The 26600-nt window shown below is 38.4% G+C and overlaps 1 protein-coding gene across 6 annotated transcripts; it reads left to right on the top strand.

Moving 5' to 3' along the window:
- Window positions 1–529: 529 nt before the first annotated feature.
- Window positions 530–26377, top strand: nadka (NAD kinase a). 6 transcript variants are annotated; one of them, XM_020052018.2, is made up of 14 exons: window positions 692–971; window positions 2183–2239; window positions 3024–3185; window positions 10658–10741; window positions 16534–16663; window positions 16922–17030; window positions 17968–18053; window positions 19111–19213; window positions 19366–19511; window positions 21424–21523; window positions 23020–23177; window positions 23482–23564; window positions 23897–23996; window positions 25428–26377. In XM_020052018.2, the coding sequence occupies exons 3-14, from the start codon at window positions 3037–3039 to the stop codon at window positions 25554–25556; spliced, it is 1377 nt and encodes a 458-aa protein (XP_019907577.1). In that variant the 5' UTR covers window positions 692–971; window positions 2183–2239; window positions 3024–3036; the 3' UTR covers window positions 25557–26377. The 6 variants fall into 6 exon arrangements, with proteins under 6 accessions (XP_019907576.1, XP_019907577.1, XP_019907574.1 ...); XM_020052015.2 differs by having other exon boundaries at window positions 25425–26377; XM_020052017.2 differs by lacking the exons at window positions 692–971; window positions 2183–2239 and adding an exon at window positions 530–669 and having other exon boundaries at window positions 25425–26377.
- Window positions 26378–26600: the final 223 nt, after the last annotated feature.

Raw genomic sequence — 26600 nt, 5'->3', positions numbered from 1 at the left:
ATTTGCCTTCTGTGCATGTGTATATCACATGCACATATTCCAAAAAGTTGTGGAACAAAGGTAAAACGCCCAAGGGATTAACATAAAGGGATGGTTAGAACACATTATGTAAGATGCTACTGAATAAAAGTCATGGTCCAGGCCTTAGAACGTTGGGCATATCTGCAGAAGGGCCTGGCTTTTGTGATTGTCAATATTCTATGATACTCATTAAGGTCTATTTTAATTCAGAAGTCCTGAGCTGTTGCACTTTTGTTTTTGAAAGTGTGGTCTTGGATGAACAACAAGCTGTTGTTCATCCAATGCATTTATTTTTGATTTCATTCAGTTTAAAATTATTACTTTAGTTGTACATGACTATACTGGTAGTATTTTAAATCCCAATAAGAAATAATTATTTGTACAAAATATATCAACTGTGTACATTTCGCCGAAATTATTGATTTACAAAGACAGACAACTCTTATTTTGAAGAATACAAATAATCCCTGACCTGGAAGTAGAAACTTACTGTTTGCCTGCTGGGGTACTCTGATTCATACAGTAAATTTGCCATGGGTTTTAGGAATGTATTGCTATAGCTAGCTATATCGATTTAAAATATTTTTGCAAATGGTTAAGGATAACGTTAACAGTCATAACGTTAACTGGACTAAAGAGATGAACCTGGTATGTGGCTCCAGACCCAGGATAGACAGTGTAGGCAAGATGACGTCAGTAATTACAGTACAATTAGGAAACGTCAGACGTTACAGTTGTGTAGTTTGACAGGCTGTCAGCCAGGGTGCACAGAAGGCTAGTTAGCGATCTGCTGTTAACATCTTGTGTATCCAAACCGGCTACACTGGTTAGCAGTTTTACCGTGTATGAAGCTTGTCTAGTAGAACCAATTCTAAAGAACACTATGAAGAAGCTCTGATTTGACACCAGTGCCGCCAATATTCTTCGTGGCAAATCCAAAACTTGCTAAGGTAGACTACCATTAAGGCGTTTATGTTTTGTTCTACCTTAACGCCGGCAGTTGGCTAGCTTGAACTTTAAAGTTAGCTTCGACAGCTAGCCTGGCTTTCTGTTTAAACTAGCATTTACAGTTACAGTATAATTTACGTTGTTAGCGTATCATATCTGTAACAGCTAGCTAGATACTGAATGGTATGCTGCACTATTACTTCACCAATAATCTGCTCTAACGTTATCTTAACTAATTTGTTGTGTTGCTACTGATACTAGTTAGCTACTCAGCTAACTTTGGATTAAATGCTTTTACCCCTGCAATGCACAGAGCAAGTGTCAGACTATTACAGTAGTTGGTCTCTTAGACTAGTACTGTGGCTAGATAAAGTAACGGGTAATATTACGACCTCACAGAAACCGAGTGAAATGACAAGGGTTAATAATTAGGAACGAGTTACCATATAATATTTGCTTAATCAGGTACGTAAGTCTACATTTGTAGTTAATGTAATCTGCAGAATGGTTCTGTGCGATTAATTGAGCCTGCATACAGGCAGATGCCAGCCTAATGTCTTTAGATGTTTTCATGTGCCACTGACGAGAATCATATGCTGGATATTATACCAGATGTACACTCACCTAAAGGATTATTAGGAACACCATACTAATACTGTGTTTGACCCCCCTTTGCCTTCAGAACTGCCTTAATTCTACGTGGCATTGATTCAACAAGGTGCTGAAAGCATTCTTTAGAAATGTTGGCCCATATTGATAGGATAGCATCTTGTAGTTGATGGAGATTTGTGGGATGCACATCCAGGGCATGAAACTCCCGTTCCACCACATCCCAAAGATGCTCTATTGGGTTCAGATCTGGTGACTGTGGGGGCCATTTCAGTACAGTGAACTCATTGTCATGTTCAAGAATCCAGTTTGAAATGATTCGAGCTTTGTGACATAGTGCATTATCCTGCTGGAAGTAGCCATCAGAGGATGGGTACATGGTGGTCATAAAGGGATGGACATGGTCAGAAACAATGCTCAGGTAGGCCGTGGCATTTAAACGATGCCCAATTGGCACTAAGGGGCCTAAAGTGTGCCAAGAAAACATACCCCACACCATTACACCACCACCACCAGCCTGCACAGTGGTAACAAGACATGATGGATCCATGTTCTCATTCTGTTTACGCCAAATTCTGACTCTACCATCTGAATGTCTCAACAGAAATCGAGAATCATCAGACCAGGCAACATTCTTCCAGTTTTCAACTGTCCAATTCTGGTGAGCTTGTGCAAATTGTAGCCTCTTTTTCCTATTTATAGTGGAGATGAGTGGTACCCGGTGGGTTCTTCTGCTGTTGTAGCCCATCCGCCTCAAGGTTGTGCGTGTTGTGGCTTCACAAATGCTTTGCTGCATACCTCGGTTGTAATGACTGGTTATTTCAGTCAAAGTTGCTCTTCTATCAGCTTGAATCAGTCGCCCCATTCTCCTCTGACCTCTAGCATCAACAAGGCATTTTCGCCCACAGGACTGCCGCATACTGGATGTTTTTCCCTTTTCACACCATTCTTTGTAAACCCTAGAAATGGTTGTGCGTGAAAATCCCAGTAACTGAGCAGATTGTGAAATACTCAGACCGGCCCGTCTGGCACCAACAACCATGCCACGCTCAGAATTGCTTAAATCACCTTTCCTTCCCATTCTGACATTCAGTTTGGTGTTCAGGAGATTGTCTTGACCAGGACCACACCCCTAAATGCATTGAAGCAACTGCCATGTGATCGGTTGATTAGATAATTGCATTAATGAGAAATTGTACAGGTGTTCCTAATAATCCTTTAGGTGAGTGTATTAGTACTGATTACCTTGAATTCTATACTAGCCACTGGATCATTTGAAGTACCTGTCAACTTTATCCCAATACTAAACAATTGAATAGACACCCAGACAACACATAATGCAGTCTGGGTTTCCACAGTAGCATTAAATGACACTGCCTTGGTGACTGTAGACCTGAAGCTTACATTTGTACCCCCTTGTATTGGGCTGCATTTTTACTTATCAGACTGTAAGCTGAGATGGAAACTGGAGAGCAAGTTGGAATGGAGGCTCTCCCCTTCTGCTGCTCTCCCTGTGATGGTGGGGAGACCCCTGCCCGTGGCATGGCAATCCGCACCAGAAAGAACCGCAGCCTAAGCACTTCGTCTGCCACTGCTGGTGACTACAGGTACTGTATTGTGACACAGTTTTCATGCTGATTGCTTTCATACAGGTGTACTGCATGATACAATTAATCAATTAACATCCTATCATTCTGCATGGGATGTATAAAAAGGCTGACCAGGCCCAGTTGACCTTGATTTAGGATCAATATGGCAAGAGTAATGGCTCTAAGGGACTTTGAAAGAGGCTTCAATATTGGGTCTGTTCCAAGATGTCAAGACCCCATCCACTGGGTACGAGGTGTCACTGAATGGTTTGATGAGTTTGAAAATGATGTGAATCACATGCTATGGCCTTTGCAGTCACCTGGTCTCAACCCAGTTGAAAACCTATGGGAGATTTTGGAGCGACGTGTTAGTCAGAGCTCTCTACCACCGTTATGAAAACACTATATGAGGGAATATTTTTTGCAAGAATGGTATTCCATAGAGTATATGCCAATGCGACCTGAAGCTCTTCAGGCAGCTTGTAGTGGCCCAGCATCTTACTGAGACACCTTATGTTTTTCCTATAACTTGTCACGTGAACACCAAGGTGAAGTCAAATGCTTTCCCTGGCCTCCTCAATCATCGGATCTGAACATCATTGAACCTTTATTGGACTTTCTGGAGCACCAAGTGGAAAGTTGTTTTCCACCTCCTTCATCCCTTATATTTAATGGAGTTGACTTTTGTCAATATTGGATAAAGATAAGCAAATATATTTTTGCTTCACATTTTGCTGCTATGTTTTATGGGGATTATGAGGCGTCAACTATTTCAGTGTATTAGGTCTTTGATATTAATATATTGTAGGGTGTTTCCATAATTTTCTCCATTCCCTGTATATCAGCAGTGTAACAAACCCCAGAGGTGTCTTATTGCTATTATAAACCGTATAACAATTTAATAAAAACAGTAACAATGTATCTTTCTTCGAGACACCTGGTACTGTTTGATATACCACAACTTTCAGACAATCAGCATTTAGGGCTCGAACCACTCCATTAATAAATCACTATAAAGTGATCTGTGTTGACAAAAACACTGTTTCTACTTAATTTAATATTGAGAATAGGTTATCTGTTGTATGGTGGCAACCTGACAGTTGGTTGAGAGAGATTAATTTAATCTATCTCTGTGTATGTGCTAGTCTGTTCTGTGCTAGTCTGTTCTTTGCTCGTTTGAGATTGTCATCCTATTATGACATGACTGTGGTTTGCCATTGCACCATCACTAACATGACAGACGGTACAGTCCCTCAAGACCGAGCAGGCCTTTACTGGAAATCTCATGTCAAATTAATTTGCCCGCTGTGGATGTTCAGTAGTGATGGAGGGAGTGTGTGTGATTTTAACTCTCTGCTCAGCCTTACTAAATAGAACAGTGAATGATCATCTGCTTAGGATTCACACACACAGTGAGTGAATGTTTGTCTGGAGTCTGTAGTGTAGTAGCAGATGGTGAACTTTTAGAACCAGACAATTAATAGGATTCGCTAACGCGATTCACATGACTTGACTGTCCAGAGGGTGCCCTTAAAGGTGCGACAGCAATCTTGGCTAGCAGCATCAGACCAGGTGGACGCTTTCAGATAATTAGCCTTCCATCCCTAACACAATCCCAGTGTTTATTCCAGGAGCAGAGGTTTGATTTCAAATGGGAGGGGGACAAACATTGGTGTAGTTTGGTGATGCCGTCCTGTAAGCTGTCCTTACATGATCCACATGTACATTTTGTCTGCACTATACTTGAATTTCACAACCTCACCTCCCAAGCTCCACCACAACCCTCTACACTGGTTGACTCAATATCCTTCTGGTTCTGCTAATAAATATGAACATTCAAGATATGTGCTACACATAACTAATTTTATTTAAGTTATCCACCTTTAATGACAACATTTCACCTCAGCTCCACGGTTGACCTTTTCTCCCTGATCTCCTTGATCTCCCTGATCCTGCTATGACAAGGACCTTCTCACAGACATCATCTGATCCTGCTAAAATGCAAGACATGACATGAACAGTTTGAGCTGCAATGATGCCTGCAGAACCAGATGGCTATGTTTGATATATAAGACCCACATAAGGTTGAAATGTCAAATGCAGCTACTTATGTAAAGGCCATTTTCATTAAGTCCCACTCATGTATAATGAAACCTGTGCCTCCTGGTTGATACATTTGCTGGAATTTTATTTAGTAAGAAAAATGTGAGTTTTTCACTGCTGCAAACCAGGCTGGTCTAAATGCATCTGTACATAAGGACTTAGAGGTGTAAAGAATTCAGAGCAAATAAAAGAGGGGTGAAGAAAACAACGGAAACACCTTACAATATATTCATATCAAAGACCTAATACACTGAAATAGTTGACGCCTCAGAATCCCCATAAAACTTAGCGCCAAAATGTGATAGTGGTTCTTTTCACGTTGCACTATTGATTTTTCCATATAGGAATTTTAGAAAGCTTTAAATAAGGTCTGTATTTTGTTTAAGCTTACCCTGGCTCTGAATTTTGATTAGAAATTAACAAGCACTTGCAACGCAAATGGTCACCGCTGTTGTTGTTATTTTTTAAATTATAATAGATTATATTATTACTTTTGAAAATGATCTATTACATAATAATGAGTACATCACAGCTTGGTTGACACCTCTGTTTTGACGAAAACAACATCTAATGGAAGACTTATAAATGAGGCTTCTCAATTGTTTAGAAAAAATAGAAAGCCAACTTTACCCCAAAAATATAAACATAAGTTTACTTCCATTTAGAATTTATTCTCCCTTTTATTCTGAAACAAATGTATTTAGATTATTTTGACAACCATTGTCAGGTCCTGTTCATTGTCTCGTTGGGCCTGTTTATCCATCATTGTTAGTATGTCCTATTTCATCTTATCCATTAGGCTAGGTCCAAGTTGGTCACTTCTTAAAAACTGGTCCCTAGACTGTTTCCTTGTCATGCTAGGAGGTAGGGATGCACACGTATATCTGCAAGCAATTGCTTTAAAATGTCAGATTATTTCAGGCCGATTGGAAAGATTTAGAATAATAATTTTGCACAGCAGATTTTGCATTTGTTGAAATTGGAAGGATCATCATCATCCAGTAACGTTCATATCGGTGCATCCCTACACCAATAGGCGAATATCCCAGGCAGGTACGACTAAGCCAGAGAGGTTGAAGGTTAGGAGGCAGGCAAAACAGTATTTGGTTCTTGAGGTCGAACGTTGATTGTGGGGCTACTAGGGTTGTTGAAGTAATTACATATTTGCCTGATCCTGATTAATTGAGCCAGATCACAATTACTTTGTGACAACAATCTTTTTGCACAATATTTTGATTCCAAAATCATGTTTCCAATCTGAAAAAGGGATTTTAACTCCAACGTAATCTCAACATCTCAACAAATACGCCTACCATACTCATGTCAGTTTCCATCAATTTGGATGTCTCGCCCTGGGGTGCAGAAGAACCTTTGACAGCTCTGCATAAAGATTTAGGCTGAAATTTACTGAAAGTCAATTGCTTTTCAGTGTGTCATTTCATTTCAGTGTGTTTAAACTTAGTTTAGAATTGTTTTGGAATGCAATGTTATGTAATTCCGAAACATTTATTATTTATTAGACAAAACGCATTTCAGTCAGCTATTTATCACATCATCTCTGATTGACAAAAGAAAACACACTTAAGCATGTTAAAAATATTTTTACTTATGTAAGTCGATGTTGTCATTTCTATCCATATTTACTAATTAGATAATGTGCATTGAAATGCATGGATAGAAATATCTGTTGTCCCATTGCATATTAATGTTTGGAGAAAAATTATCTTCCTCGTACATTTTTCATTTTAATTAATCAACAGAGCGTTGAAACACGCTTTGCTACGTTAGGAAGTATAAATAACTGCACTTCATTGTACCTTACTTCTACTTGTTCAATGACACTAAAGTTGTATCTAATCTATAATATTTGCATCAAAGCGAGAAGTGAAATGTCACGATGTGTTGGAAAACTTAATTGTCATCTCCAGATCCACAACATACATTTTTACAATAGTATTAGGCTATCACTATAGTAGTGGCATAACGTTTACAATATAAAAAATGTTAATCACATTAATTGTCAACTAAAATATCATAATTGTGACTGCTACCCCTGGAAAATATTGTTTCAGAAATAATGACAAATGATAACCAAATCAAAGACTAGCTAAGTCTTAGAAAGTCACTAGCTTCTAAAGTCACATACTGATTAACTTCAGACACAGTTTCTACAGTCAGATTGTCAAAATTGGAATATAAAAGTAGCCGTTTGGTCTCAATGTGAGGTTTGGGTTAAGGATTTGGTCAATTGTTTTGGTTAGTTTTTTTATGACGAATGCAGAAATTATATATGTACCATTTGTAAAGAAAACATAAGTGAGCAGGCAAAATACGTCTTTTATTTCTTATGGGATTCACATTCAACTGTAGGTCATAACAGAAACAAAACAAAACATGGCAACAAAGGAAACAATTTACTGACCCTGTTCAAAAGTCTGCATACCCTTAATACTGTGTATCGCCCCCTTTAGCATCAATGACAGCATGCAGTCTTTTGTAATCATTGTCTATGAGGCCCCGGATTCTTGCAGGTGGTATAGCTGCCCATTCGTCTTGGCAAAAGGCCTCCAGGTCATGCAAAGTCTTTGGTCATCTTGCATGAACCACATGTTTGATATTAAGGTCAGGAGACTATGATGGCCACTCTAGAATCTTCACCTTTTTCGGCTGGAGGGTCTACGTCCCATGCGCAGCTTTCGTGCATAAGAATGCATATTGTCTGCCAGTATTTAATGATAATGTGCTGTATTCCCTGTGCTGTATTCCCTGTGCCCACACACTCCCAAAACATAATTGAGCCTCAACCATGCTTCACAGTGGGGGTGGTATTCTGTTCACAATAGGCCTTGTGACTATAAAGCTCTTTTGGTCTCGTCACTCCAAATTACGGTGTGCCAGAAGCTGTGAGGTGTGTCAAGGTGTTGTTCGGCATATTATAACCAGGCTTTTTTGTGGCATTGGCGCAGTAAAGGCTTCTTTCCTGCAACTCGACCATGCAGCTAATTTTTTTGAAGTATCGTCGTATTGTGCTCTTTGAAACAACCACACCGTCTTTTTCCAGAGCACCCTGCATTTCTCCTGAGGTTACCTGTGGGTTTTTCTTTGTATCCCGAACAATTCTTCTGGCAGTTTTGGCTGAAATCTTTCTTGGTCTACCTGACCTTGGCTTGGTATCAAGAGATCCCTGAATTTTCCACTTGTTAATAAGTGATTGAACAGTACTGACTGGCGTTTGCAAGTCTTTGAATATCTTTATATATCCCTTTCCATCTTTATAAAGTTCCATTATCTTGTTACACAGGTTTTTTGACAGTTATTTTCTGCTCCCCATGGCTCAGTATCTAGCCTGCTCAGTGCATCCATGTGTGAGCTAACAAACGCATTGACTATTTATACACAGACACTAATTGCATTTAAAAAACCACAGGTGTGGGAAATTCACCTTTAACTATTATTTTCACCTCTGTGTGTCACCTTGTGTCTGTAACAAGGCCAAACATTCAAGGATATGTAAACCTTTGATCAGGGCCATTTGGGTGATTTCTGTTATCATTATGATGTTGAAAATGAGCCAAACAACTGTGTGATAATAAATGGCTTCATATGATCACTATCCTTAAATAAAAGACAGTTTTTTTGCATTATCAGTCATATTTTCAAAATGAATGCCAACATCTCACAATTTCAGCCAGGGTATGCAAACTTATGAGCCAAAACTACACAACTTCACAATATCTCACCAATGCATTTATGCAGCACTAAAGCAGTCTTTTGGGGCAAAGAAATTACAAGAGCAGTGGGCGTGTATAGCTGGGGATATGTGGCCATACTTTGTGGTGTAGAATAGAACGTTTCAGCACATTCGAGGTTGCTTTTGACAAATTACAAATGTCCCCCTCCAACCTATTTCTGCAAACACCATATTATTGTAAAACAATGTTTTTGCCATGTTTACATATTGCACTTAATTTTATTTTTGATCATTTCTAGATTAGTGTTGCATCCTTTTGCCAAATTACACAAAAACTGATCTGCCATACTGTTACTCACCTATTTAGCATGTGAATTGTTCACATTATAGGTCACATGAAAAGTGGAAAAATTTCTGACATTTATCTTTGTCTCATTCTTTTACATCAAAAAAACCAGTCATTTTTACAGGGGTTTGTAGACTTTTTATATCCACTGTAGATAATTAAAACATTTAAAACAAATTACCAAGGAGTTGAAATGTATTTCCTGTATCTTATAAATATGTGTGTGCGTGTGCATGCGTGAGTGTTTAAGGTCTAACTATACTCATGGGGACCAAATGTCCCCATGAGTATAGTAAAACCAGAAAAAATTTGACTCATGGGGACCTTTTGCCGGTCCCCGTGAGGCAAAAGTCAATTTCCGGCTCAGGGTTTAGGTTTAGGGTCAAACATACAATTCATTTTAGAGTTAAGTTTAGGGTTAAGGTAAGGCATTACATCTAGGTAAAGTTAAGGCATAAATGTTACATTATTTAGGTTGAGGTTTGGGTAAGGGTTATGGTTATGGTTAGGGTTAAGATTAGGGTAAGTGAGCATGCAATTTCTATTTTCTGGTCCCCATGAGGATAGCCATACAAACTTGTGTGTGTGTGTGTGTGTGTGTGTGTGTGTGTGTGTGTGTGTGTGTGTGTGTGTGTGTGTGTGTGTGTGTGTGTGTGTGTGTGTGTGTGTGTGTGTGTGTGTGTGTGTGTGTGTGTGTGTGTGTGTGTGTGTGTGTGTGTGTGTGTGTGTGTGTGTGTGTGTGTGTGTGTGTGTGTGTGTGTGTGTATATATATTTCTAAGATACAGGAAATACATTTCAATGAATCCCTAGGGGAAAGGAAACAAAGGGTAATCTAGTAACACCTAAGATGACTTGGCTTTATGGTCTGACCTGGAAAAAACCTGTGCCAAACCAAGTGAGACAAAGTGTATTCATCAGTTGTCTAGAAGGAAGCAGGAAGCAGAAGAAAGAGGAAGAAGGTCTGGAATTGTCAGTTTAAAGGTTAATCATTAACAACAATTAATGTATAAAGGTCACTGTGGTTACATTTGTGTTGTTACGATATATGTTATGTAATGTACACAACCCTGCAAAGCTGTTACAACCCTGATCAAATCTCTCATTACAATGAATTATGGTTTTTTACTTTTCTCTTAATTATTATTTCTGTTACTAAATAGTTTTATATTTTTTTGTTTTTTTCTGTTTTACTACAATGACATCACCAACACTACTGTATTATTTTTTTGTTGTTTTTTCTCTTTTACTACAATAACATCCTCAACACTACTGTATTATTTTCTGGTCGTTTTGAGACAAAAGTTTGGAACCAGTGAACATGTATTTTTGTCTGTAATTTATTGTTTCAGGAGAAATCAGTCTCTGCATGGACCAAGTCCTGTGACCACTTTTGGACCAAAAGCATGTATGCTGCAGAATCCACAGGCAGTCATGTAAGTTGCAATCAAATGTTTTAGAATTACACTTGGATCGTGTTTGGCCACACTTTTGTGTTAGTTCATGGTTTTACATGCAGTAGATAATTATGCAATGTGTAATCGTAAAATGCTTCTAATTACTCAACTTTCACTTGATGAAAGAATACGGATGCATTAGCACATTTCTGGATATTATAGAGGAATTGCTAAATAGGTATTCTAATTAAATACGTATGGTAACGTGCAGACACTCCACCATACAGTGAATATGAACACTGCTTGGTCTTAGACAAGCAAGCTAGGCGGAAGAAATTTGGATCACTTTTAGAGAGAGCATAACATTTATGAATCCCCCAACTGGCGGACTATCTCAAAACCTGTTGTAATATGTATTTACACTGTAATTACAGAGTAGGTTTTAGGATGATGTAAGACAAATCCCAAATGATGGCAAGTACACTGAAAAAAAATATAACATTGATCAAGCCTAAAAATATTTAGATAATGATTTTTTATCAGTTGACCCAATGTAAATAAATTATGTTTCACCTGAATTTTTTAAGTTGATTCTGTAAAATGTACATATTTCCCAGCATGCCTTTATACATATATAATATAACAAACACACTCATGGATGGGTGAATGATACCCACCCGTGAGTGTGTTTTTTATTGACAGAAACATGGTTCTTGCACTCAACCATTCACAATCCTGAAGCTTCCACCTAGTGTGTGCTGAAGTAATTCATGCTGTTCACATAATGTAAATGCATGGGACTTAAAGCAAGCATGCTTGTTGGGTTCTAACAGGACCGGTTCTAGGTGTAAATGGCCGATCCCCAATAGATATAGAAGAGGGGGCCAAAAAAGGCTAGAGCTGGCAATGTGGGTTTTAAATATTACAAATAGATTCATGTTAAGAAGCATGGTGGAATTTTATTGCTTTCAAATAATATTTTGGGTATGTAGGCAGTGGTAGCATGCTGAAATAACATAAACAGCAAGAAGAAACTGGACTTGGGAGAGAGAGGTTTCTGAGTGCATGAGGCTGAGCAGCTTGCTTATTACAGCAACCCACTCCCGGCCGTGCAGACCGCTGTTTTAAAGGGACTCGTGAGGATCATGCAATGCCTTTTGACAAATTCTAAATGACAAGCTTTGATTTGGGTGAGAACTGACCGGGTATAATATGCAAATTGTAATTGTGAGGTTAATGAAATGTGGTACTTGTACAGCAAAGTGTTGCAGACTAGAGCCCTGTTTTTGTTGTTTCTAAATTGTAACGATGTGTATAATTACTAGTATTTAGAGTAGTTCCAGGGTAGTGGTACACATTGGTTTACAAAAATTAGAGATATTTATTTTGGAATTCACACAGCTTTCAAAAGCTGTTGTTGTTGGTTCTAGTATTAATCAGTCATTAAATGCTTTAGGCAATAACACCTTACATTTGTATTTACATTTTTCATTTAGCAAACCGTATCCAGGCTGAATTACAGATGTGACTGTACATTTTTCCTTGTCTTATTTGCCCGATAGCAACCAGGAAACCAACTATACGAGAATGCCATTTCCTTGTCTGTAGAGGGTGTTGTCATGAAACAACCCAAGCCAAATTGCATGTGTGTGTGTAAGACAGTTGTTTTACAATTGCTGTGTTATTTAACTAAATGTGTTAACATTTTGTTTTAATAGCAAATGTGATTAGTCTTTTTAAATTAATTTAATGGATTCTACTTATATTTTGAGGAAGTAGTATGGAGTGGTTGAAAGGGTCTTTGTTATTACTCTGTTCCCTTGGAAAAACCTTTCATCTCATAATATTTTTTTATAGTTATATATATATATTATGAAACAAACAACAATTCATATTATTTATTCATCATCAAGGAATTGTAAATCATCTGTAACAGTTCAATTATGGGATTTCTTCAGTTGAAGGTACCTGTACTGTGGGGAGATCCACTGAACATTGTTCTCTGAAATAAAACAACCAATCAATGAGCAAGTAATTTTCCTTAGAGGAGGTGCTCTCTAGTGGTTGAGGGCGGGGCTGGCGATTTGTCTTAAGACGAAAAGAGAGGTTTGGGTTACAGGCAGAGTACAGAATAGAGATTTTGAGATATGATGTTTTGTGGAAAAATATATGACTACTTTGACTTTCCTGGTGGTTTAATAAGGGATATATTTTGAAGGCAGCTCATTGCAAGGTTATCAGAAGAATTTGTCTTGAGTGGTGAGGTGCTTTTATTGGTACATTGACTTGAAGAATGATTGAGCCACTCCTGCATTTTACATAGTAGAATGTGTTGTTTTGCTGCTTAGATGGTGGAAATGTTCTCTAAAGGGCAGGTAGCTAGTCAAAACCACAGTCTGTGTCCTCTCCTCCTATCTCTTGAAAAAGCGTCACATGCAGACAACCATGAAATTCAACCAGTTTGTGCAACAGCAAGCTCCGTGTAAATGGTGAGAATATTCTTGTTTCTCACTCACTCTCACACACACACACACACACACACACACACACACACACATTAAGCTTTCCTCTTTTGTTAGCAGTAAATTGTACAGATTGTGTCAGAGTTGTGACCTCCTGTTGCATTTAGTAAGCAATAGTAAGGACCTGAAATACTGCTATACCTGCATGTTAGTATCTGTGTCATTTGGATGCAAACATACCCCAGACACATGCTAATTTCTCACCATTAAGATGAATGGGGTAATTAACAGTGGGATGGTAGGGTATTATATTTACGGCTTTCTAAATGGTCATTTTATACAATTCCAAGATTTTCGGTTATCATGGTATAATTTACCTTAATGTAGATGTAGATATAATTGAGCACTTAATAATCTGTTAAAAGAGGGGAGGATGCATCCAAAAAGTTAGTAAAGACACAGGGTGAAATTAAGCTGGTACAGTCTATTACAGCTTTCTGGCAAAATAAATATTGAGTGTAAGCTGTAACAGTTATGTAAATATCACAGTGAACTTAATTAAACGAAATGCAAAAACAGTAGGCACTGAGCAACTGTTGTACAACATTATATCAATACATTTTTGCGTTTGATTATTGTTGTGAGCAGCCGGGCAGCGAAGCAAAACCCAGGTCCAAACTCCTTATGAATCATGTCAATAGAGTTAACCCACTTATTGGGCTCATGAGGGGAGGATCATGATAGTATATTCTTTTTGGAATGACAGTCACAGGGATTTGGGTGTGTCAGGTTACCTACATAATCCACTAAATTGGTGTCCAGTGTTGGACAACACCAAGGAATGCGTATCCCAGTTAAATTTTTTTCAAAGCCTTAACTAATGTATTAATATACAGCTCTGGAAAAAATTTTGACCACTGCACTTTTTTCTTTCCCTTCCAAATAAGTTGAAAACGTTTTGAGTGAGGAACAGAAGCGTTCAATTTGCGTAGTCTCTCAATTTTAACCCTTCTGTTCCTCACTCAAATCCTTCCTTTTCGACTTTTTTGGAAAGGGAAGAAAAAGGTGCAGTGGTCTCTTAATTTTGTCCGGAGCTGTATGTAGCTATGTACGAAAGTATTTAGCCTGTTCTTCACATACTGAACTGCTTTCACTTCTTTTTAGCTTATATTTAGCCAAATTTAATTTCTTGTTTTTCCATTAATCCATAATTCAGAACACCAAAAATAGTCATTTTAAATAATTGCTTTATGTTATTTAGGGAAGTTTCTGTCTATCCTGAACAAATCCTAATACATAATTCGAAAATCTACCAGAAATAGTCGCAATATAACAGTGAACTGTTTTATTTTAGGCTTCCTATAACGTAGCTACTGAAGTCTGTAGCCAGCAAAGTTTTTATCTATAACGTTTTAATAGCAAATTAGACATTCGTGAATAACATTGATACAGTATCTATCAATATAGGTGACGATAACTGACTTTTTCTTTAAGTGAAAGACAAGAGAATCGTGTAGCCAGCAAAGTGTTTATCTATCCTGTTAGGCTTCCTATAACTTAGCTACTGAAGATTGTGGACAGCAAAGTTTTTAGTCTGTCCTGAACAGATCCTAAGGCATAATGTGATGTGGTGGGAGTCAAACGCGGGACCTGTTGTTCTGTAGTCCGCTATTTAACAAGGGGTAGTCAGTCAATCAATCAGTCAGTCAGTCAGTCAGTGACATTCACTCTACTAGGCCGGTTCCGCAGTCCGGCAAAAAAAACTATTATTTTGTATACATAAAATGTTATATATGTATTGTTGTGTCACTTTATAAAGACTTGAAAATCGAATTTCTATTTCAACATACCAAGTGTGTATCATCCCCTAACTTAAACTGTGATCTTGCACAACTCTGGTGTTCCCCTTCATTTGGGCTGCTTTGTTTGAAGATGTATAGATTTGGTTTGTGCAGGGTTTTCTTTGAATCTGGCATTTGAGTTTGGAGTTCAGGGAATGTGGAACCAGCTCACCGAGTAATCATGGTCTAATTAAGCTATCAGATCACATACTTACTGTAATGATAAATTATAAGTAGGCCATTTTATCCTCCTGAAAGAAGTGTATACTCATACTTGCTTTAGACACTTGCAGAAATATCCCCAGCACCCTAAACCACCTTGGACTTGCTAATACCTTTCTGGTCTCGTTCAGTGTGGGAAGAGGAGGGTGAGGTGATAGAGGATTCACCACATTGCCTCTTTAAGAAAACAAACCATGTGTGCACATTACTTACATGTTTTTGTGAGTAAAGGGTAAAGTTAGCTTATATTTGTAATTGCTATTTAAAGAAAGCTGAATCTTCAATTTGAGCTTTTCTTTATGTGGTTCAGGGTGGGAAATCATAGGACATCAAGTTGGGAAAGAGAGATTTCTTCTTTTACAATTGATAGAGAAGTATTACATTGTAAACTGTAACTGTTTAAGGCAGAAACAACCACACAGAACTCCAAACAAGTGGTACAGCTGGATAGAAGAATTGAATCTGAGAAGTTTGCAAGAGTCCTTTTCCTTCTTCATATTTCATTCAAAATAAATGGCACAAAACAGAACAGAAACTTTCTATTCTGACACAGGCTAACTGGAAAAACATGTATCTTGACCATTTATCCTAAGCTAAATCCAATAACAGCTCCGTAAACACACTCGTGTAAGACCAAAAAGGAGAAAACAAACAGTCTGTTAAAATCTAAACATAAACTCATGTTTTCAATAATTCTATGAGTTTACGATACTTTGAGGAGCTTGTACAAACGGCAAGTTCACCAGGAAGAAACTGCTCTATTACTTTTTCCAAGGCCCTATCATAACAGCAAAATTAGCTTGGCAAATATGCACTCATCGTATTGTTGTCTTGTTCAGGTACCTTCTAATAATGTTCCTCCTCTTAGTTCAAAATTTCCATAACACTCTCCCAAGTCTGGCCCGGATTGAAGGGGAGTGACATAAGTGTTATAAACAACAACGGGTGTAATCAGTTGTGCTCTGCCCCCACTAACCGATCCTGTTGGGGTTGACCGCAAAGTTCCAGTGCAGCCAGGCATCCCGAATGCTCACCAAACCATCACAGTTCCCCACACACTTTGAAAATGTGCATGACAAATTATGAACCTACCCCCCTCTCCACCCTGGTCTGGGCAGCACCTTAGCTGTTTGGTAATCCTAGAATCACACCAGTTATTTTAGCAAAATATATACGTGCAGCCTTTCAGGGATGTGTTAATGCTCAACCTAGTTGGAATGTGAGATAACTGATCTCTGTTTTGACCCTGCTGAACTCTGAGGCTGCGAGTAGGCAAAAATATGATCATGTATTTGTCACTATCCAGGCACATTCAGGATCCAGCCAGTCAGAGACTGACATGGAACAAGCCTCCCAAAAGTGTCCTTGTCATCAAGAAGATCCAAGATGCCAGTCTTTTGCAGCCTTTCAAAGAGCTCTGTGTGTTCCTCACTGAGGTATTTCATATTTCTGCAGTTGCTCACAGTGTGCAGAGGATATCTAGCCTTACAGCTTCCTGAAAACAGAATTGTTAATGACAGTTAATGTATTGAAATAAGGGTTTGTGAACTGTTATACCTCAGTAAAAAGTGATGCAGCTTTTGAACTGTACAGACAATATCCTTGCGACCCATTAGTGTTTTGAAAGGGTGATCTCAAACCATTAGCATTACATGTTTCTAATACATAATGTCTTCACACTTGTGTTGTTCTAGCATAAAAACATGATTGTTTACGTAGAGAAGAAGGTTCTGGCAGACCCAGCCATTGCGGGCGATGAGAGCTTTGGGACCATCATCCAGAAGTTCTGTACCTTCAGAGAAGGTAACGTGACCACTAGCAGTCATCGGGCCAGTTGTCCAAAAGTATTCTACCTGGATAGCGTATTGAAGTGCACAATCAAAGCAATGACTAGTCTTTATGCCTGCAAGCTAACTGAGGTTGTTTGTCAAGTAAGCGTGACCTCATTCAAGGTAGGGATCTGACAAATGGACACTTAATTTTTTTAAATGCCTTATACTTGCACATGTACTTTTTTGTCCAATCACAACGACAGCAAACAAAATCCACTACACTAAATTCACGTTAGACCCTTCATATGATATAAAATTACGCATCCGACTGTTAAATTAGAAGGACATTACACAGCACCAGACCGGTACAGTAGGCTTGCACTTTAGATAATGAATGCAGTTGCAGAATAGAAAATGCAGTCACATTTAGCAGTGCTTAGTGTTACATTTTGTAGTCTCTATTAGTGGCTGCATTGTATTGTAGCTAGCTTTCAATACAATACAACTACTATTTACTCAGAATAGATAAATAACAAGCAAATACATTAGTTTACAAGGCCTGCGGCCTTTGTTGCTGTCTGTCTCTCCTGAAATCACACCAGACATACCCTCGACTGGTGTAATCAGATTTTTCTTAACATTAGGGATCTCAGTTAGTTTTAACATTGATACATTTAAATAGGCACACCCCTAATTCTCGCTTCCTAGTTGGATGAGCAGTGTGAAAAGAAGCACGTTGGCGTGGTGTGATATGTCTCAGAGAAAGCCTATAGCGATTTTCAACAATCCTGTGCCCTTTGGGAGTTGAGGCAAGGTTGGAACTTCAATTGGATACCACAAAATTGTGGAGGAAGATTTAAAAAAGACAAGATTCTCAAAAAAGACAAAATTCTCAATGTATAACACTTTAGTAGTTTCACAATAGTCTCAGATGGGCATTATCTTAACGTGTGATATGATAACTGCAGATCTTGATGACATTTCCAATCGAGTGGACTTCATCATCTGTCTTGGAGGTGATGGGACCTTACTTTATGCATCTTCACTCTTCCAGGTATACTTTTATTATATTTTTCACTTTACTTGCTATTGTGAACATACACTAATTTGAACCTTTTTGAATATAATGTGAATTGTATTAAAAGACACCAGAGAAGTTACATGTAAAGTGTTGCTCCCATGTTTCATTAGCTGAAATAAATAATATTTTTCCTCTCACATTGTGCAGAAATTTGGTTAATCCCCAATATAGAGCATTTCTCATTGGCCAAGACAACCCACCCTGACAGGTGTGGCATATCAAGAAGCTGATGAAACAGCATGATCATTTCCCAGCAACACATTGTGGGGACAAAATAAGGCCACTACAATGTACTGTTTCTTCACAGAACAATGACACAGATGTCTCAACTTTCAGTCTCAGTTACATAGCGTCACATATATTGGTTGATGGCTCTTAAAGAAATCTGATTACTCAGCAGCAGTAAACGGAGTTTGCTCAGTACTTACACCAAATACACAAAGCTAAATGCAGCAATCGTCTTCCACCTGACATGATATTTGATACAGGCTCTATTCTTAATGAACAGGATGACCAATAGGCTATCTGACATACAACAATGAGTTGTTTGTATGTTCCTGGAACATCAGGAGGAAGTGTCATAGTCCTTAAATGTCCATAGGATGTCCCTGGAGCTACTTATAGACGTCAAAGGTGTAGGGCCGGTAAAAAAAGGTCTGTACTTCTAATCCCTGAGCCGGTTGGTAAAAAAAATAAATTAAATGTCCCGTTTGCTGGTTATGAATGTTTCGTGTATCTGAATTGTTGTTAATTTTATCTTTATACTGTCACATAGTTATCTTGCTCCTTCATACTTTTCAAATCATGATTCCATGATGTAGCCCACTTTCAGATGGCCTAAGGTTAGCCGATTGGTTTTCAGACCTGTGTCAATTCAGGAAGTATACTTACGGGGCATGTCTTTCTGCACTCTTATCAAATGCTGCTGCCGTGATTAAATTAATCATTTTATGAAAGGCACATTCCCAGGCTACATGATAGCAACACTGTTCCTTTGTGGAGCAAAGAAAGACGTTTTATTTTTTTTCAGGAGAGTGTTCCGCCTGTTATGGCCTTTCACCTGGGTTCTCTCGGCTTCCTCACGCCATTCAGCTTTGAAACGTACCAATCTCAGGTCACCCAAATCATTGAGGGTACGTACATTCAGATTTCTTTGGATCTTTAGCCTTAGCCTTGTCCAGTTTCAAAAACAGGAGCCATACGTACTTATTTGTAAGATTGTGGTTATTCGCACAGCTCAGCTTGAGCTCCCGTTAGCGTCTATTTCTGTGTGTCCACTGAGCAGGTAACACGGCCATCATCCTGCGCAGTCGCCTACGGGTGCGAGTAGTGAAGGAAAGCCGAGAGAAGAAGGCACGGGTGGATGAAAAAGGCATCCTCATCATGAGCAACGGAGACAGCGAGGGCAGCCGCAAAGCTTTGCAGTACCAGGTACTACACAAATACCACACAATACACCTGAGGGGAAAGTCACGTAAGTATTGTATGCTCAACACCGTCGTGACTTGGCCCATTTCAGTCAAAGGACTGATGGGTGTTGTCTTCTCTCTGTGGTCACTGGGTGTTTTGTTTGAAAATGACATTTGAGTTTGGAGTTCAGGGACTGGGAACTTATTGTTGTGACGTGTGTTGAACAGTCACTAGGAAAATGGCCTCCTGTGGGCACAGGGTTAGTATAAATACTCACCTAACCACAAATCCCAGTGGAATCATAACAATATTTAAATGTACCACCTGTGTCACTTCCTACTTACAGTATTTATTTCAAGAAGTTTGTCACAAAGATTTGTATTCCCTTACTTACTTAAGCAGGACTTGTCACATTTGCTGTAGAATGTTTCTATTTATTGACATAATAAACAAGGACAGTGTTTATTTTTTCCGGGACAGATTTACTGTGGTCACACACAATTTCTCTCTCCTTCACATGGGACTGATGCAATGTTAAGCCAAAAGAGAACAATGCAATGCTATCTCAAAGCATAAACACTATAACCCTCTGTGTCTTGACACCTCTATAAATTTTTTCAGTGACTGTAGTGGAAGATTCATTGTTGTGACAATCTGTCAGTTACAGGGTTGGTGGGTAATTAAACAAGTCTTTTCACCTCAGGAAACAAAAATAATGATCCACAGTGCAGAGATACAACACCAATATCCTTCTGGTATTGATGAAATATTTGGCAAACTGAACAGAGGTACCACTTGTTCCCCTAATGGGGTCACGTAAACAAAAACAGAGTTACTAAATATGGCTGTTCCTAAACTTCGCAGGAGAACTAATCCACAGAAGGACCATGCAGTCATTTTCATTGTGGATCAGAACAACGATTGATCATGAATAGACAGCCTACAGATCTATTGTGGTCACATGATCATCCATCTGAAATCCCCCTGCTGAAAACTCCCTAATTTTAAACCAATCCTTGGTTCAGAAGATTTTTTAGGTGTGACAGTTGATTCTATCATGTAAGACAGACAAAACAGTGCATTTTGCATCTCTAAAATTATTGGCAATTGCTGAGAGAATTTATTTTAACAAGAAATAAATGTTATTCCAAAGATAGGTGTCAAAATATAATCTGCATGAACATTCAGGTTTTTTTTTAAAGTACATTTCAGCTTTAAGGTAATAAATTGTGGCCTTCCATGGTTCTTTTTACACTGCTTTATCAAAATGAGGTTATACACATTAAAATAAAATCCATTTGTCATCTATCACAATCGGAAAAGCAAACCACTTAAAAACTAAAAAAGAGACAAAGTTGGCAGTGGTTACAAAGACATTGCTCAAAACATAGATATGTGCCTATCACTTACCACTAATAGAGCAACAGTTTAAATGTTCAAAACCAGCAGAACAGTGATAAATCTGCCTGGTAGAGGACACAACTTAATCTTGCCACCACACACCTTGAGGAAGATGGTTTAGGAAGCCACATCTAAGGGTCAAAGTTGGAGCGCTTCCGATCTTGGCTGCAACATGGGTTCACCAATACAGTACACCAAATCTGCATTTATACTCCACCATGCCAATCGCTTGTTTTGGATGGTTGCCCAAAAAAACTTATCAGTGACGTTTATTTTACACAGTCTATTTTCCGACTTTATCAAGAGTGCCCTTTTCTCATTTATTTTTATTTTTTAGAGGTGCCTGTATACGTATGTCGTCTTCAATTCCCATTTAGCTATCAGCCAGTATCAGCAAGGCATCTGCCTGTAATTTGAGCAGTGTGTGGGGTGTGATACAGCGCTGAAGTGCTACTAAAACATTATTCAAGGTTGACAGGTCTTTTGTCATATACAGTAGAGTCCCACTAATAAATTGGCTTGTCTCCAACAGGTGCTAAATGAGGTGGTGGTGGACAGAGGTCCGTCCTCATACCTTTCCAATGTTGACCTCTTCTTAGACGGACACCTCATCACCACAGTACAGGGAGATGGTGAGTAGTAAACCCCTCAATCTGCTGACGCTAGGTTAAAGGGCCTTTTTCTGGCTACCAAACTATTATACCACACTTACACGTTTCACACAAAAAGATCAGATAGCCGATTCACTAAACCTTGAGTCGGAGTCACTCGTTAAGTCCCTGGTGCATCAGCCTGTCAAACCTGGCCTTTATTAGCCCAAAAGAAAGTCTTAAGAAATATCTAGAATGATAGGAATTGGCTTAAGTCTACCAGCCAGTGAAAACAAAAAATGAAACAATACCCAAATGTAACGCATCACAGAAACGCTATTCACGATCCAAAGCAAACTAATGATAATACATGCATACTCTGAAATATTAACCAAAAATAATAATTTGACTGAAAGCAAACATTTTACAGCAATCTACTAATGTATTATTAAACGCCTGTCATCACAAAGTATTCTGATGCCTTTACTTTCTCTGTATTTTGTTGTTATAGACAACATTTATAAGATACAACTTTCTTGCCGACAGTTCCACATAATACCCCATAATTGTGACAGTCCCTCCTCTGGCTGGAGATGATGGCACCTCTCACACCCACACACGCACCTGTTTTGAGTTAGTCATTATGTTGTCTATTTTAGTTCTGCACCTCACAGGTTATTGTTTCCTTACGTTCGAGACCGTGTGGTTTTCTTGCTGCAATAAAAAAAGGAAAGACAAGCAGTTGATTCTCCATTTTGCCGTTTTTTGTTTTTGCCTTTTTTTTTTTTTTTTATGTTTTGGTATTTGTACCTATTTATTGAAGGAAAAAAAAAACATATCAGGTACATAGTCGTGATAAATTTTCCATTGGTCCGTCTCTACCTGACTGCAGTTTGATGTCGTAACCGACTTCAGTAGACAAATGCATTTTCTTCAGGCCACTGAAGAAAATGTCAAAGTATAGTATCTAGTTCAACAAATGGATATCTGTATTCCCAGTCATCGGGAATCCATAGATTAAGGCCTAAACTTTAGTCCTATTGACTGATTTTCCTATATAACCTGCAATTCAGTAAAGTTGCGTTAATATTTCTTTCCACATTTTAACTGATCTTCCTGAGATGGTCATATTTTTGTTTTCTTGGGGACAGTTTACTGTTTTGGAACTGCTTTCATCAGTGTTTTTAGGCTTGTTTGTGTTAGGCTTATGAGTGTTGGTAGTGGTCTTCTGAAATTAGTGTGTGTGTGGGTGTGTTTTACTGACCTCCTGGGGACAAAAGGTCTGCAGAAGGTGAGTAAAACATGAATAATCTACCATGTGAGGACATCCCTACTAGGAAAAACTAGAGTTTCTGGTTTAGGGTGAAACTTCCAATTAGGGTTAGCATAGGTTAAATGTAGGCATTGCGGATTAGGGTTATCGCATTTGGGCAAAGTTATGGTTAGGATTATGGTAATGGTTAGTGTTAAGGTTACATGGAATTTCTCTTGTATACTTAGTAATACTTGTGCGCGTGTGTGTGTGCGCGTTGTCTCAGGTGTGATAGTGTCCACTCCCACGGGCAGCACAGCTTATGCAGTGGCAGCCGGAGCCTCCATGATCCACCCGAATGTGCCGGCCATCATGATCACCCCCATCTGCCCCCACTCACTGTCTTTCAGACCCATAGTGGTGCCAGCTGGGGTGGAGCTTAAGGTAAATTCTCAAATGCACGTTCATATACACACACATGAACTCTTATCCATGTACTGCTTCTGTCCACAAAACATTATTATGTATTTCTCCTCTCTAGAAAACATTTTCATACAACAGCACACCAGCAAATTACCCATCTAACAAATAACCAGTTTGGAACACATACAATTTCATTGGTCAAATGTGATGAACGAGACAGTTGCCTGTAAGACACAATTTCACAAACAACATTTTTATAAAGACTTATATCATTGACTAGTTGTTCCTTTGGATTTTTTTCTTTTGCTTTGCTCGTCATGCTCAGATTATGCTGTCACGGGAGGCCAGGAATACAGCCTGGGTGTCATTTGATGGGAGGAAAAGACAAGAGATCTGCCATGGAGACAGGTGGGTAACCTTATAACCCCCCAAATACATTTAAGTAATTTTGCAGATGCCCTTGTCCAAAAGCCCCTAACATTAGTGAGTGCACTGTAAACATGCTCATATTTTCACATTCTGTTTCATGGACTCAAGAATGTCACACCACAAGATGTTCGGTACAGATTTTTTCTATGGAAACACAGACATTTATCTTGGTTGTTGCTGAACTGCTTACAGCATGTCATTGATATGCACTAGTAATAGTGAACTCCTTGTTTGTCATCCGTTGTTAATTTGTCTTCCACTCTTACTTCACTGACTGTGATGTTTGGTTTTCATTCTCTCTTTATCTCCAGCATTACCATTACTACTTCCTGCTTCCCTGTTCCCTCAATTTGTTTCCGAGACCCTGTGAATGACTGGTTCGAGAGCCTGGCCCAATGTTTACACTGGAACGTAAGGAAGAAGCAGAACTACCTCAGCTCTGAGGAAGACGAGTTCTGAGGCCAAAAATCTCGCTTTCTAGTGAAATTCTCATAGTATACCTTTCCAGGGTGCGTTCCAGTTGAATTCTATCAGGTCAATTTCCAACCAACATACTCTGTAAATGATTGGTATTAGTTTGTTTTGGTTCATCATCCTTTACTGTTAACAATGTCACACCCTTTTAAAAAAACGTGATCGAAGTGGCCTTTTTATGCCAGCCCTCAAATGTTTCACAAGTCATTCAGAGCTACAGATCAAAACCATGATAGCAATCTTCGCAATACGATTGTTTCAGCTGACCCCTTTGACATAATGGGATCTGTTTTAGCACTTTGTCCAGTGTTGATTGGAATGTACAGGCTGTCAGGGACAAAACTCTGCTCCTTTTAAACCATGAATACTCTTTTGTTTAGGTCAGAAGACAGGAATGCGGAGGGGCTCTCAAGCTCCTTAACATACAACACGTACTGCGTATCAGAAATATTGATAGTGGGGACGTTCATCATCATGAACCATGATTCTTAGGGATAATACGTTGATATAATTTTTTTGTAATGACTAAAACCAAGTTTAATATTGTCCCTAACTGAAAATTAGGTATTATTACTTCAGGAATAGCAGAGGAATTCCGTATACTCAGCAATAATGAACTAAATGTATAGATTGTGCCTTGAACATTAGATAGATCATAATAGCTTTTATATTTTCATCATATTTCATCTTAGTGCAGGTGTAGCATAAACAGATCTTCAGTAGTCTTCTCTCTGCAGTTTGTCTGCAGGACAAGCCATGTGAGAAGCTTGATATGTTAACTGTACATTAATGTTGCATATCTTAATTTTTCCTTTTCTACCACGTCGTGTCTGACCTTGTGAATTACCAAAAGAGTATGAACCAAACATTAAAAACTGAAGTCCATTCCAGGTGAAAGGAGACATGTAAATGTCTTCATAGCCTTTTACTATAAAGCCATAGATCTACTATGTCATTAATTTGGGTCAACATTCTATTGTAATACCATTGTTCAAAATCAAAGCGATTAATATTCAACAGGGTTTTACTCCCCAAGGGTCAGGGTGCTTTTTGATAAAAACATCTTTAGATTTGGGAAGACAAGTAGGTGGTTTTTTATCAATTATGTTGAATAATTAGATCAGTTATTGAGATTGAGTCATGGCTGGTGTAGTGCCTGGAGAATTTGAACCCTGCTGTGCCTTTGGCACTCAAAGACCAGGGTTTCCCCAGCCCTGTCCTATGGTGTCAGACTGTTATTGTTAAATGCTGGGAAATTGAAGGAATTTAGCTGCTACCAGTTCTAGGCAGTAGCCTGCCTTACCAGATAAGACTGCAATACTCACCTGTCTGATAAACTCTGAAATATTATTTACATTTATTTAGCAGATGCTGTTATCCAGAGCGATAAACAGTCATGCGTATTTGCACTGGCACCCCATGGGAATTGAACCCAGAACCCCTGGTGCCATGCTCTACCAACTGAGCTACACACTGGACAACATACAGGCTGCATAATATGGTGTGAGGGGTTTTCTTCATTCTTATGGAAAACAAGTGATATTGTGTATGAATGTACCAGGTACTATGTGCTTGTTTAATGGGCAAGTGATATTTCCTCCTATGGAAAAATATTTCTACGCAGTGGATGCAAGGGAACCAGACCCTGCAAGAGGACCAGTTAAATCTAGTAAATCTATCATTCCTTTATTTTCATGATGCTTGATAATGTTTATTAACCAGTTTACAGTATCATTGCTACCTTTTTGTACATTGATATTATGTATATGATTAGTTTAGTACAAGTCAGCTTCACTACATTATTTATTTTTTCAAAGTAGAAAAACAGAAATGTCCTTATACAATGGAATTTGTAGTGGAGTCTGTTCAAGTTTTAATAACAGTCCTTTCACTTGAGGGGATGTTGTTTGGAAAGGATACATTTAAAATAAATCTGTTTCTCTTTATATACTACTATAGTTACTATACTACTCTTTTCAGAGAGTACAGTGCATCCCCTCTTAAAGTAAACGCAGTCGGGACTTAATCTGTTGGCTGGTTTTTAAGGCTTTAAGACCCATGACTGTTACATTGAAATCATGAGAAACATTGGCTTCCCCGGTGTGATATCTTTATGGGTCTTTTTGGATGAAGGACCTTATTCCTATGATGTTTCTATGTCAATTCATCTCTTCAAGTGCTTATCACTTTTAACTTTGTTTTGTAGACATTCTATAGCCTATACATACCCATTTTGTAATTTTACATTTTTTAAATATTGTTTCTGAAACAAATTATGCTATATTTCCAGAGCACTTTAATAAACAATTTTCAATTTATTCAGGATTATTTGTGAGTTTTGCATTTGTTTGCCTGATCTTGAAGTCGTCCAGTGAATTTTACCTCTCGTCCAGGAACATCAGAAATGTAGCTATGAAACTACTTTTACCCCAGTGTTGTATGTAGTTAAATACCAAAGGTAGCATACAAAACTGTATATACATCTTTGATTTCCACAATTAATCCATCGTTGTATGGTGCTATACTTCTTCAGATTCAGTA

This window comes from Esox lucius, chromosome 12 (assembly GCF_011004845.1).
Source record: "Esox lucius isolate fEsoLuc1 chromosome 12, fEsoLuc1.pri, whole genome shotgun sequence".
In the NCBI taxonomy this organism is placed as follows: domain Eukaryota; kingdom Metazoa; phylum Chordata; class Actinopteri; order Esociformes; family Esocidae; genus Esox; species Esox lucius.
The sequence above is the reverse complement of the archived record's forward strand: the minus strand, read 5'-3'. Positions and strand labels throughout refer to the sequence as shown.

Bases quoted from the DNA above. Each gene is read 5' to 3' on its own strand.
- nadka (XM_020052017.2), top strand. From the start codon at position 3,037: ATGGAAACTGGAGAGCAAGTTGGAATGGAGGCTCTCCCCTTCTGCTGC. The intron at 10,742-16,533 runs GTAAGTTGCAAT...GTCACTATCCAG, and splicing joins CAGAATCCACAGGCAGTCAT to GCACATTCAGGATCCAGCCA. The intron at 16,664-16,921 runs GTATTTCATATT...GTGTTGTTCTAG, and splicing joins TCTGTGTGTTCCTCACTGAG to CATAAAAACATGATTGTTTA.